At 33.9% G+C, this 11744-nt stretch overlaps 1 protein-coding gene across 26 annotated transcripts; it reads left to right on the forward strand.

Annotated features, from left to right (window-relative positions):
- Positions 1 to 424: 424 nt before the first annotated feature.
- Positions 425 to 8057, forward strand: LOC146940623 (Serine/Threonine-kinase ATM). 26 transcript variants are annotated; one of them, XM_085754312.1, is made up of 9 exons: positions 425 to 550; positions 906 to 1027; positions 1760 to 1897; positions 2553 to 2690; positions 3107 to 3244; positions 3660 to 3800; positions 4233 to 4361; positions 4794 to 4925; positions 5711 to 8057. In XM_085754312.1, the coding sequence occupies exons 2-9, from the start codon at positions 925 to 927 to the stop codon at positions 7792 to 7794; spliced, it is 3003 nt and encodes a 1000-aa protein (XP_085610438.1). In that variant the 5' UTR covers positions 425 to 550; positions 906 to 924; the 3' UTR covers positions 7795 to 8057. The 26 variants fall into 26 exon arrangements, with proteins under 26 accessions (XP_085610438.1, XP_085610439.1, XP_085610441.1 ...); XM_085754313.1 differs by having other exon boundaries at positions 4797 to 4925; XM_085754315.1 differs by having other exon boundaries at positions 4236 to 4361.
- The last annotated feature ends 3687 nt before the right edge of the window (positions 8058 to 11744 follow it).

Genomic DNA, 11744 nt, shown 5'->3' on the forward strand with positions numbered 1-11744 from the left:
ACCACCGACTAATAATAAGTTAATTAAACCCTACGAAAATAAAATAAAGAAAAATGCTAAAGAGTGCCTTTAGAGCGGTTAACAGGGCACATTTAAAAATGATGTATTGAAAAATTGTGAAAAGTGATAGATTTAACTTTTTTTTTTTTTGAGGAATGATAGATTTAACTTTTTAAAAGTTATAAAATTGCTGAATTCTTTTTTGGTAGTGGCCGGGGTTTGAACCCCGGAGCACCTTGCATATTTTATGCATTGTCCCAACTAGCTGAGCTAAGCTCATGAGGACATAAAATTGCTGAATTCAATACAAACTTATCATTTTTGGTTTCCTTAACTCCTTAAGACACCGGTTAACCCTACAATAAAACCCATTTTCTAGATTCCATGACACCTATAAAACCCCCCTTACCTCATTGTACTTTGCATCTTTTTAAGAAACAACACAACATAGTTTCGCACTGAACTCAACTGAAAGAAAAAAAAAACCGACACTCTCGCCGGAAAAATCGCCGGAGTTTCTCACCGGCCACCGGCGAAAATAATCTTCCAGGTTTTCGTTTTTTGATTTTCATTTTCGATTTTGAATTTTCATCGTGGCATTGCAAAAACTCAATTCAATTACGTTGCAGTAGATCAAACCTTCACTCTGCACCGCGATTCAATTTTTCTGATTTCTTTTTCGTTGTTAATTGTTAATTCAAAGTGTGTGTTTGAAGTTGCATTCATTTTCTGATTTCTTTTTTGTTGTTAATTGTTTAATTCAAACATGAAACCATGAACTTGTAATTAATCGATACAGTTTTTACAATTTTGCTTCATTTTTTGTTAAATGTTTGTTTGCATGATAGTTTTATCGTTGAATCTTTGTTTCAGCAATTTGTTGAATCTGTCTGTGTTTGTTTCAGTTCAATTGAGAAGGCAGAAATGGATGAGTTTCCGGCAGGAATTGACAATGCGGATACTGGTCATGAGGCGAAAATGACGGAAAACACCCCGGCGATGAATACTTCTGATGAAATTCGAGGTGGTAAGATATTTGCTTTAGAGAAATTATAGCTGTACAACCATTTGTGATAACTTTTGAACAACTTTATCTCTCATACTCATTACTATTTCTTAGTCTCTCTTCCTTTCTCTCTCTCTCTCTCTCTCCTGTTTTTGACCAATAAGAAAAGAGGAAAAAAAGGTTGTCCCAAACATTGCCATCATTGTACAAATATCATTACTCATAGAAATATTTTCTTGAAAACACAAGTCAAACATACTGAATGAGTAATAAATACACATATTTGTATGCAAAAGTTACTCCTTTTGATTACTTAAACAATGTGCATGGGTACTTGTTAGCATTTCCCAAAAAAATATTTTTTTAACCTTAAAATGAAAAGCTGATGGTAGTAGCGTTTCCAAAATCAATTTTTTTTCCTAGTAACAAGAAACATAAGTGTAAGAGCCTCAAATGTTTTTAAAAAAAGAGTTTTATGATAGTAAACAAACGAAAATTAGTTTTTTTTTTTTCAAAAATCTCTAAAAAAAAAGTTCTAGATTTTTTAAAAACATAATCATTTTTTTTAAGCTAAAACAAAGGCAGCCTAAATTACTAAGTCTCTTGTGTTAGTATATATGGTTGTTACTATTTTACGGCAATTTTTTTTTTTTGAAGGAATTTTACGGCAATTTTTTAAAATGTATGCATGATCATTTTTCGCATTGAATCGTTGTCCAAGTAGTTTGCTGAATCTGGTTTACTTTGCTTTAGTTCCATTCCAAGGAGATTTGTATCCGAATGAGGCAATGGATGTGATTCAGGCAGGACTTGAAAATTTAGATTCTGGTTATGAGGCAAAAACGACTGAAAATACCCCAGTGACCAACACTTCAGAGAAATTCCGAGGCGGTTAGATATTCACATTGAACTAGTTATCTCATTTGTGCAATCTGTTATATCACGCTTGTAAATTTTTGTCAGTGCGTTTGTTTTAGAATTTTTTTTTTCTTTCAGAAAAAATCTTTTTTAAAAGAAAATAATCACTTTTATCATTTTTATAGTGCTTGTTTAAGATTTTTTAGAAAATACTTTTGTTAAAAAAAAATCATTTTTAAACTTAAATTGAAAAGCTGGTCCTAGTAGCTTTTCCAAAATCTATTTTTTTACTACTAAATACAAGGAACTTAAGTGTAGGAGCTTCAGATTTAAATAAAAAAAGATTTTATGATAGTAGTTTGCTTCAGATTTTTTTTTTTTTTTTTTAAATCTCTAATTTTTTTTAGAACAAAATCATTTATTTTAAATCCAAACAGGCTATTAATATACAAAATATCTTGTGCTTATGATAGTTGTGCCAATTTGATTTCTTAAAGTGCATGTGCTTAAGCTTAGGTATCATTTTTTTGACACTGAAAAAAAATACTATTAATTTACAAAGTCTCTTGTGTCAATCTATGGAGCTTTACTATTTTACTGCGACTTTTTTAAATGTTCGAATGATAGTTTATTTTTTCTTTGAATCGTTGTCCAAGTAGTTTGCTGAATCTGATTTTCTTTGCTTTAGCTCCATTTGAAGAAGATTTCTATCAGAAGGCTGCAATGGATGCGCTTCAGGAAGGACTTGAAAATGTAGATTCAGGTTATGAGGCAAAAATGACCGAAAACACCCCGGTGACGAACACTTCAGAGAAATTTCGAGGTGGTCAGACATTCACATTGAACTAGTTATCTTATTTGTGCTATCTGTTAGATCATGCTTGTAAATTTTTTCCTATATAGTTGTGCCCTGGATGGAAAGTGGTTTTTTCTTTTGTATGTTTGGAGAGTCGGTCATTTATTGAGTTCCCGCCTCTCAACGTATTATTACCGCGATTTTAGCAAAGCTACAGACTGTAGCTTCTGAAAGGACGTGCACCGAGTTTTATATCACTGTGAAAACATAAAGGCTATTAAATTACGAAGTCTCCTGTGTTAATGATAGTTGCAATTAGTTTGATTTTTAAAAGTACAACACGCATAATCTGTAGAGCTTAGGCATCATTTTTAATTTATGGTAAAGATTAACTTCGCTGAATCTTTGGGCAAGTAGTTTGCTGATTCTGGTTGTCTTTGCTTTAGTTCCATTCCAAGAAGATTTTTACCCAAAGGAGGCAATGGATGTGCTTCAGGTAGGAATTGAAAATGTAGATTCTGGTTATGAGGCAAAAGTGACTGAAAACACCCCCGTGACGAACACTTCAGAGAAATTCCAAGGTGGTAAGATATTCACATTGAACTAGTTATCTTATTTTTGCTATCTGTTGTGTCATGCTTATAAATTTTTTCCTATATAGTCATGTCTGAAATGGAAATATGGTTTTTTTCTATCTTGTATGTTTCGAAAGTCGGTCTTTTATTGAGTTCCCACGTCTTGATTTATTATTACCGTTATTTTAGCAAACTGACAAACTGTATCTTCAGGAAGGACATGCGCCGAATTTTATATCAATGTGAAAGAAACAAGCTATTTAATTAAAAGTCTCGTGTTAATGATAGTTCACTAATTTGATTTTTAGAAGTACAACTTGCTTAATCTGTAGAGCTTAGCCATCTTTTTTTAATTTAGGGTAAAGATTAACTTCGCTGAATCTTTGTCCAAGTAGTTTGCTGATTCTGGTTGTCTATGCTTTAGTTCCATTCCAAGAAGATTTGTATCAGAAGGCGGCAATTGATGTGCTTCAGGCAGGAGCAGGACTTGAAAATGTAGATTCTGGTTATGAGAAGAAAATGACTGAAAACACCCCCATGACTGATACTTCAGAGAAAATCCGAGGTAGTAAGATATTCACATTGAACTAGTTATCTCATTTGTGCAATCTGTTATGCCATGCTTATAATTTTTCTTTCTATATAGTCATGTCTGAAATGGAAATATGGTTTTTTCGATTTTGTATGTTTCGAAAGTCTGTCTTTAATTGAATTCCCGTGTCTTGATGTATTATTACCACGAATTTAGCAAACAGACAAACTGTATCGTCACGGAGGACATGCGCTGAATTTTATATCAACGTGAAAGAAACAGGTTATTAAATTAAAAAGTCTGGTGTTAATGATAGTTGCACTAATTTGATTTTTAAAAGTACAACTTGCTTAATCTGTAGAGCTTCGGCATCATTTTTAAATTTAGGGTAAAGATTAACTTCGCTGAATCTTTGTCCAAGTAGTTTGCTGATTCTGGTTGTCTTTGCTTTATTTCCATTCCAAGAAGATTTGTATCAGAAGGCTGCAATGGATGTGCTTCAGGCAGGAGCAGGACTTGAAAATGTAGATTCTGGTTATGAGAAGAAAATGACTGAAAACACCCCCATGACTGATACTTCAGAGAAAATCCGAGGTAGTAAGATATTCACATTGAACTAGTTATCTCATTTGTGCAATCTGTTATGCCATGCTTATAATTTTTCTTCCTATATAGTCATGTCTGAAATGGAAATATGGTTTTTTCGATTTTGTATGTTTCGAAAGTCTGTCTTTAATTGAATTCCCGCATCTTGATGTATTATTACCGCGAATTTAGCAAACCGACTAACTGTATCGTCACGGAGTACATGCACCGAATTTTATATCAACGTGAAAGAAACAGGTTATTAAATTAAAAAGTCTGGTGTTAATGATAGTTGCACTAATTTGATTTTTAGAAGTACAACTTGCTTAATCTGTTGAGCTTCGGCATCTCTTTTAAATTTAGGGTAAAGATTAACTTCGCTGAATCTTTGTCCAAGTAGTTTGCTGATTCTGGTTGTCTTTGCTTTATTTCCATTCCAAGAAGATTTGTATCAGAAGGCGGCAATGGATGTGCTTCAGGCAGGAGCAGGACTTGAAAATGTAGGTTCTGGTTATGAGAAGAAAACGACTGAAAACACCCCCATGACTGACATTTCAGAGAAAATCCGCGGTGGTAAGATATTCACATTGAACTAGTTATCACATTGAACTAATTTTTTTCCTATATAATCGTCTCCGAATTGGAAATATGGTTTTCTAGTTTGTATGTTTGGAACGTCAGTCATGTATTGAATTGCCATGTCTTGATATATTATTACTGCGATTTCAGCAAAGCAACAAACTGTAGCTTTAGGAAGGACACACACCAAAATTTATTTTGCCGTAAAACAAACAGGCTATTAAATTACAAAATCTCCTGTGTTAATGATAGTTGCACCAATTTGATTTTTAAAAGTACATGTGCTTAATTTGTAGCTTAGGTATCATTTAGTCATGATTATGATACAATTTCACTTTTTGGTATGTGAAATTGGACTTTTAATTTGTTACCCAACTTATTTGGCATACATGTGTCAAAGAATTTTAATAGATGTTAAATTGTTAATCCATGCAGTTAGTTCCTTATAGGTGCCTGATTCACATGATTCATGATAGCTTATTTATTGTCATATAATGTGCTTTGATTAGTTGGGCATTTTTCATAAGGTGTAATATGAAAATCAATGTTTTAGAAACCAAACTTAGAAGATCTCTAGGTTATGGTTCAATTGCTTTTAACTTCTCGAATGAAGACAAAACTCTAGTTGGACCACTCAAATAATCACTGTTGATAGTGTCGATCCAAGGTTTAACTATTTGAAGTTTGGTTCGATTTTTAAACATTGATGCAAACAGAACCTTTTGATTGCACAAACTTGGATACATGTCACTTATTGGCAATTATTTCCTTCTTAACAGGTGCTGAATCCAGATGTCGGAGAAGAAGTAAATATTTATCTTACCCATACACAAATAGTGGACCAAGAGATAAAGATTTGCCAGCTGAAACAGAAGAATCAAAAACTCCATGTGTTGTTAAAGAAAAGGCTTCAAGCAGAACTAGTAAACCTTCAAATGGATCTATTTTATCTGATAAATTGGTTAGCAAGAGATTCCAAAATAACTGGTACAGAAAATTCATCAGCTGTAGTAGTATGTCTAGCAGTCCAGATTTCGTAAGTGCAAGTTCCGGTGATTTACTCTCAGGACTATTTTCTGCTGCTGTTGATTGTATGTCTCCAATTGAGGATAAAAACTTTGATTTGGTTGAGTGGTTCTTCTGCAAAAAAAGAATATCAGAATATCATGATGAGGCTGAACTTGCTACTTTTTTGGTTAGTGTGAATGGGGGGAAAACAGCGAAACCTGGTGGCAATGATTTACTGGATACCAAAAGTAGGAAGAAGAGAAAGAATACTAAAGCAGAAAATGCAGCAAGGCGTAAGATGAAACCTCTTTCTGGTCTATCAGATATGAAGGGTAATGTTTCTATAGGTGACTGCACAAGTTCTGGGAAAAAACTTCAACAAAAGAGGAAGGTGGAAGAAATAACTTCATTGCGTCAGCTGCAAAGTCCGGAGACAACTATAAATGAGAGTGGTAATATATGCAGCTCTGTTCCTGAAACCCAAAATCATAATGTCCTTGCTTCTGAAAAAAAGACCAGGCCTAAAAAGAAACAAAAGTTGGAAGCTGCACAAAAGTATCAAGGTGCTCAGCTTGCTTCTCCTTTCCATTCGAAGAGTACTGAATGCAGCTCACTAGTAATAGATTTGCAGTTTATGTCCCCACCTCTACCTGTTGATATTCATCAGAAAAGCAATGGTGAAAATAAGGAAGAACAAGTTTTTAAAGTTTCAAATCCAGAGATACGTGTCTCCCAAGGTGAACTTGATGGAAATGTTACTCGCAGTAACTTGTTTGTGAGTACATCAGAGGCTGGTACTGCCTCCCAGGAAGGATTTGCAGCAAATAGTACTAATCATAACGTGTCGGTAAATGCTGCATCAGAGCTTGGTTCAGTATACCAGGCAAGATTTGTTGGCACTGCCTCCATAAATAAAAGAGAGAAGAAGAAAAGAACGAAGAAAGCACCACAGGAGCATCCCAATACTAAACATGCTAGAGAGATACCTGATTTGAACAACATTAGCTTTGAGTCCAGTTCAACAAGAAAAGAATCCGGACCTGTCAACTTCCTTTCATCTGAATTGAAGTCAGGGCACCCAAGAAGCTTATCTGCTTGTTCGAGCCGTACCAAAACTGTTAACTTAGGTGGAGTGGAGTACAATGGAGAATCACCGGGAACCTTTCTCTTTCTACAATTTGCACCAGGAGTTGATATCCCATCAAAAGAGGATATGTTGAAAACATTTTGCCGGTTTGGTCCGCTGAAAGCACCTGAAACTCAATTGATGAAAGATAATGGTGGCGCTCAAATTGTTTTTGTTAGAAGCATAGATGCTGCAGAAGCACTTCGCAATTTAGAGCAGAACAACCCATTTGGTGCAGCTCTTGTGGGCTACAGGCTCCATCCTCCTTCAGCGGCTCCACCATTGGAGCAATGCATGACACCAACTCAACCAAGGCCCCATCATCCTCCTGCAGCAGCTTCACCATTGGAGCAATTCATGACACCAACTCAACCAAGGCTCCATCATCCTCCTGCAGGGGCTCCACCATTGACGCAACTCATAACACCTACTCAGCAAAGGCTCCATCATCCTCCTGCGGCGGCTCCACCACTGCCAACTCAATCAAGGCCCCATCATCCTCCTGCCGCGGCTCCACCATTGGAGCAACTCATGACACCAACTCAACCAACTAGGTCTATGCCAATGCCTGGTGAGACACCTCCTCCTCTTGAGATTATGAAGCAGAACTTGCAGATGATGACATCAGCGCTGGAGAAGTCAGGGAATAATCTTTCTCCCCAGATGAAAGCCAAATTGGAAAGTGAAATAAAAAATCTCCTGACTAAGATGAATAGGCCTAAGGTATGAACATTAGTATGGGAAGTTTTCCTATTTAAATTAAGCATCATTGTATTGAGATTTATAAGTAGTTTAAATTATCCGTCAAAAAAAAAAAGGTAGATTAGATTAGACTAGTTTGGGCTTCTGTTCTAGTTCTTCTTCGGTTGTTGGTCTGTTGTTGTACCTTTGTACTTTCCTGCCGATTCTTTGACTTTGCACAAAATGGCGCAAGGATATCAATTCATGGTTGTCAATCATCCATATCAAATATTTATCAAGCTTTCCTTTCATATTCACGCCTGTTATTTTTATTTTTATTTTTTTTATGATGATAAATATTATTGAAGTTAGTGTTATGTTGTGAGTGGAATAAAACTCTCAATCTCTATCACTCCCAATTTTTTTCCGTATCGTTATTTTTTAAATATATTAGTGAAATATTTATTACATTCATTTTGTTTCATCTTTTTGGAGCAACTTAAATAGATATATCATCCACAATAGTAAAAAAAAAAAAAAAAGAAAGGGAATCACCCAAAAAGTTATCTTGTACAATCTGCATGCGTTTGATTTTTCTCGTTCAATATATTTATTACACTTAAGCAATTCACCTGGTAATAATAGCCCTTGATAACTTAGGCTTATTGATCGGCTCTTATCGCGCAGTGTGCATGACCATCTTATATCTTTGGATAGTGAAATGACATGAAACATTACCATGAACACCATTATTTCCTTTAGTTTTCTCTTCTCAATTCTCACCTGCATGGGTATGTATATGAATGATCCTCATTGTCGAGTTGTCTTTGGATTCAAAGCTTTGTCGTGGACCGTGGTATGACTTTGTAACTTGCAAGTCCGTCAAAGTGGTATTCATTATCAAATTTTGTTGAATTCTTAAGTTGAGAAAACAAGACGACACTCTTTGACAATAAGTTTGCAAGATTTCAAATACGTAAGACTATTTATTTATTTATTTTTAAACAAATAGGATTATATTAAAACATTTTGTCTAAGTACAATTTATGTCTAATAACTGGAGAATCTCTTCCATCCAGTAGACCTCTACTCATGATGGGCCTGATGGGCCAACAGATCAGCTGCCTTATTCCTATGAGAATTCTATTCCCACCATGTTTCTCACGCGATCAACAACATTTCGGATTATTAATCAAGCAGTGTAAAAACACGTTAAACACACCCTCCATCATTTCGGATTTCATAATCCGAATCAGGTGTGGAAAGTGGGAAAAGAAAAACTCTATTCCTATTTCTATTCGTGTGAACAAAAGTTACATCCTCAGAAAAACTAAGTTGGGTTTTAACTTGTATAATAATATTACTCCATCTAGTTCGCTTTTTCCTGTAATTTAGTCTTGTATGTTTTCAGCAAACAAATGATGGTGACAATCTCATTCAACATTTAGAAAAATGATGGTGTCAACATCTTATAAATAAATTGTGTTATTATCTTTGTCGAAATAACCACCTTCATTCCTTTAAAACCAATTTTCTTCTGAGATTGAATACACGGTTGAGATTCAATTATTCATCCCCATCAAATATCATGTAGGAAAACAAATATTTATTTGATTCCAAATTCCACCTAGCAAGGCACCTTCCGAAACTTCAATCAGGCTTAAATGCCACCTGAACTACATGTCTACATGTGTGTTTTTTTCTTTGGTGGTCCCTATCTTTTTATTCCTGTTTTTCTCTTTGAGCTGAGACAAAAATATTGAAACAAAAAGCGTTGACTGGCTTTTTTTATGCAAAGCGTTGACTGGCTTTGAGCAGCATTTAAAAATAAGGGTTAAATATGTTTTTGGTCCCTATAAATATGTCAACTTTTCGTTTTAGTCCCTCTAAAATTTTCCTTCAACTTTTGGTCCCTATAAAATTTTCAATCACTACTTTTGGTCCCTATTTTCAACTTAATTTATGTATTTTTTAATGAAATTGTGCAGAAATGTGTAAAATATTCTAAAACAATTTCCTTAAAAAAATTAGAATTTTTTAACAAAACACAAATTAAATATGAATTTTTAACCGTAAAAAACATAAAAAATCATATTAAATTCATGTTTTGTTAAAAAATTCTAAATTTTTTTTGGAGTGATTCTTATAATATTTTGAATTTTTCAGGAAAATTTTATTAAAAAATATGAATTCTACATATGAGTTTACTTTAAAAGAGGGACCAAAAGTGAAGATTGAAAATTTTATGGGGACTAAAAGTTGAAGGAAAATTTTAGAGGGACTAAAACGAAAAGTTGACATATTTATAGGGACCAAAAACATATTTAACCCTAAAAATAAAAGAAAATAAATACTATTGAGCTGTACGTTTTCTAAAAATAAATAAGGAAAATGATAAAAAGCACGAGGCGAAATTTCGTGCTACTCCCGCGAATGACTTGTAACTTCCATAGCCATCAGATTTTCTTCAAATTACCATTTTATCCAGACTTATTCTATAACATTACGTCATCGCCTCTCTTGTGGCAACACAATATGTATATGTGAAACTTGCTGTAGCAACCAAAGGCAATATATTATCATCTCATACATAAGATAACATTCTCTACATATTATGAGCCAGATTGATCACAAGGAATATAATACAACAAACAATATATAAGTACATTGAAAAGCATTATTTGCCAAGAAATTTATGCACTCATCTTTTATGTACTGTTCCAACGATCGTTTATCAACAACATTTAAAGGAGAACGTTTTGAACGAGACAAATGTCATGGACGAAAAGAACGATCCGAGCAAAATTGCACTATGCTTAAGAGATAGTGGCAAAAAGTTGTTTTCAACAACTATAATTAACTTTAAACCTAATCTCTAAGCTTCTCATCATCTATAAATACAAGAAAGTTTGAAATATCAAGGCAAGAGTTCAATCTGCATTGAATATTCAACTTGTTCTTGAAATCTAAAGTCATAAACTCTTCAAACAACAAACTACAACTCCCTACTATATATGTCCATCACCTATATTCTGAGTTTGTTTTAAGTCATCTTAAGCACGAGTTGAGAAGCTTTTTAAGCTAAGAGATTAATCTTCAAACATAATACACTTTTACGTGAAAATATCGTAATCTCTTCATCTTTAACACCCCAACTCATAAGAGATATGTGAATCACATATTATATGTGTGTTCATATCATCATAACCTTTAACACAAGTTGAGTGTAAACTAGATCATAAGCACCATCAAACTCTTAATTTTCTCAAGTCTATCCTTTATGTTAGATTGAGAGGCATTGAGTAAAAATCCTTTCTAGTTTGAAAGGTGAAAGGTTGAAGAGCACCAAAGTCCTTACCAGATTTAACCTTTAATTTGCTAAGTTGTAAGAGTCTAACTATCTCTTTTAAACCTAACTCTCATGTGGACTGTGGTACATAAAAATCAAAACCTTTTTTAATGACATGTTAGAATTTTTTTTAACAAAACTAAATAAAATACTTTAGAGAAAGTATGTGTTATATCTATTAAAAAAATGATTGCTCAATTACCCGTCGAAATTGCTCATATTTCTACAAAAACGATCGGAAGTTACAACTCCATCAATATTTACACACAAAAAAAGTTTATCGAAAGTTACGTCTTGATCAGAAGCAAAATTGAGAGACCTATATATCGAGCAACCATCTTAAAAAAAGGTCGATATAACCTAAGTATCATGGAGGCTCAGTCTTTTCCATTGGCCCTAGATAAATACTAAGTGCGGTTAATTCGTTCTTTATTTTAAGAATTGCTTTATCCACCTCTTAAGTTGCTCAAAATTCCTTAGATTTATTGAGTTGTGTTGTTACTCTTGATCACACAAATTCTTCGAGAGTTACAATCCGATATTTTCTTTTTATCGGGTTGTAACTTCTGATTTACTTATTTTCAGTGGCCGATCAACTTGAGGACGGATAAAGCAATTTTCATGTACTTATAATTATAACTCGAATCGA

The sequence above is a fragment of the Medicago sativa genome, chromosome 3, assembly GCF_051527215.1.
Source record: "Medicago sativa cultivar Bolivia chromosome 3, Bolivia_mono, whole genome shotgun sequence".
NCBI lineage: Eukaryota > Viridiplantae > Streptophyta > Magnoliopsida > Fabales > Fabaceae > Medicago > Medicago sativa.

Excerpts from the sequence above, each read along its gene's own strand:
- LOC146940623 (XM_085754312.1), top strand. The coding sequence starts at position 925 with ATGGATGAGTTTCCGGCAGGAATTGACAATGCGGATACTGGTCATGAG. Across the intron at positions 2,691-3,106 it reads TTCAGAGAAATTTCGAGGTG|TTCCATTCCAAGAAGATTTT; the intron begins GTCAGACATTCA and ends TCTTTGCTTTAG. Across the intron at positions 3,801-4,232 it reads TACTTCAGAGAAAATCCGAG|AAGATTTGTATCAGAAGGCT; the intron begins GTAGTAAGATAT and ends TTCCATTCCAAG.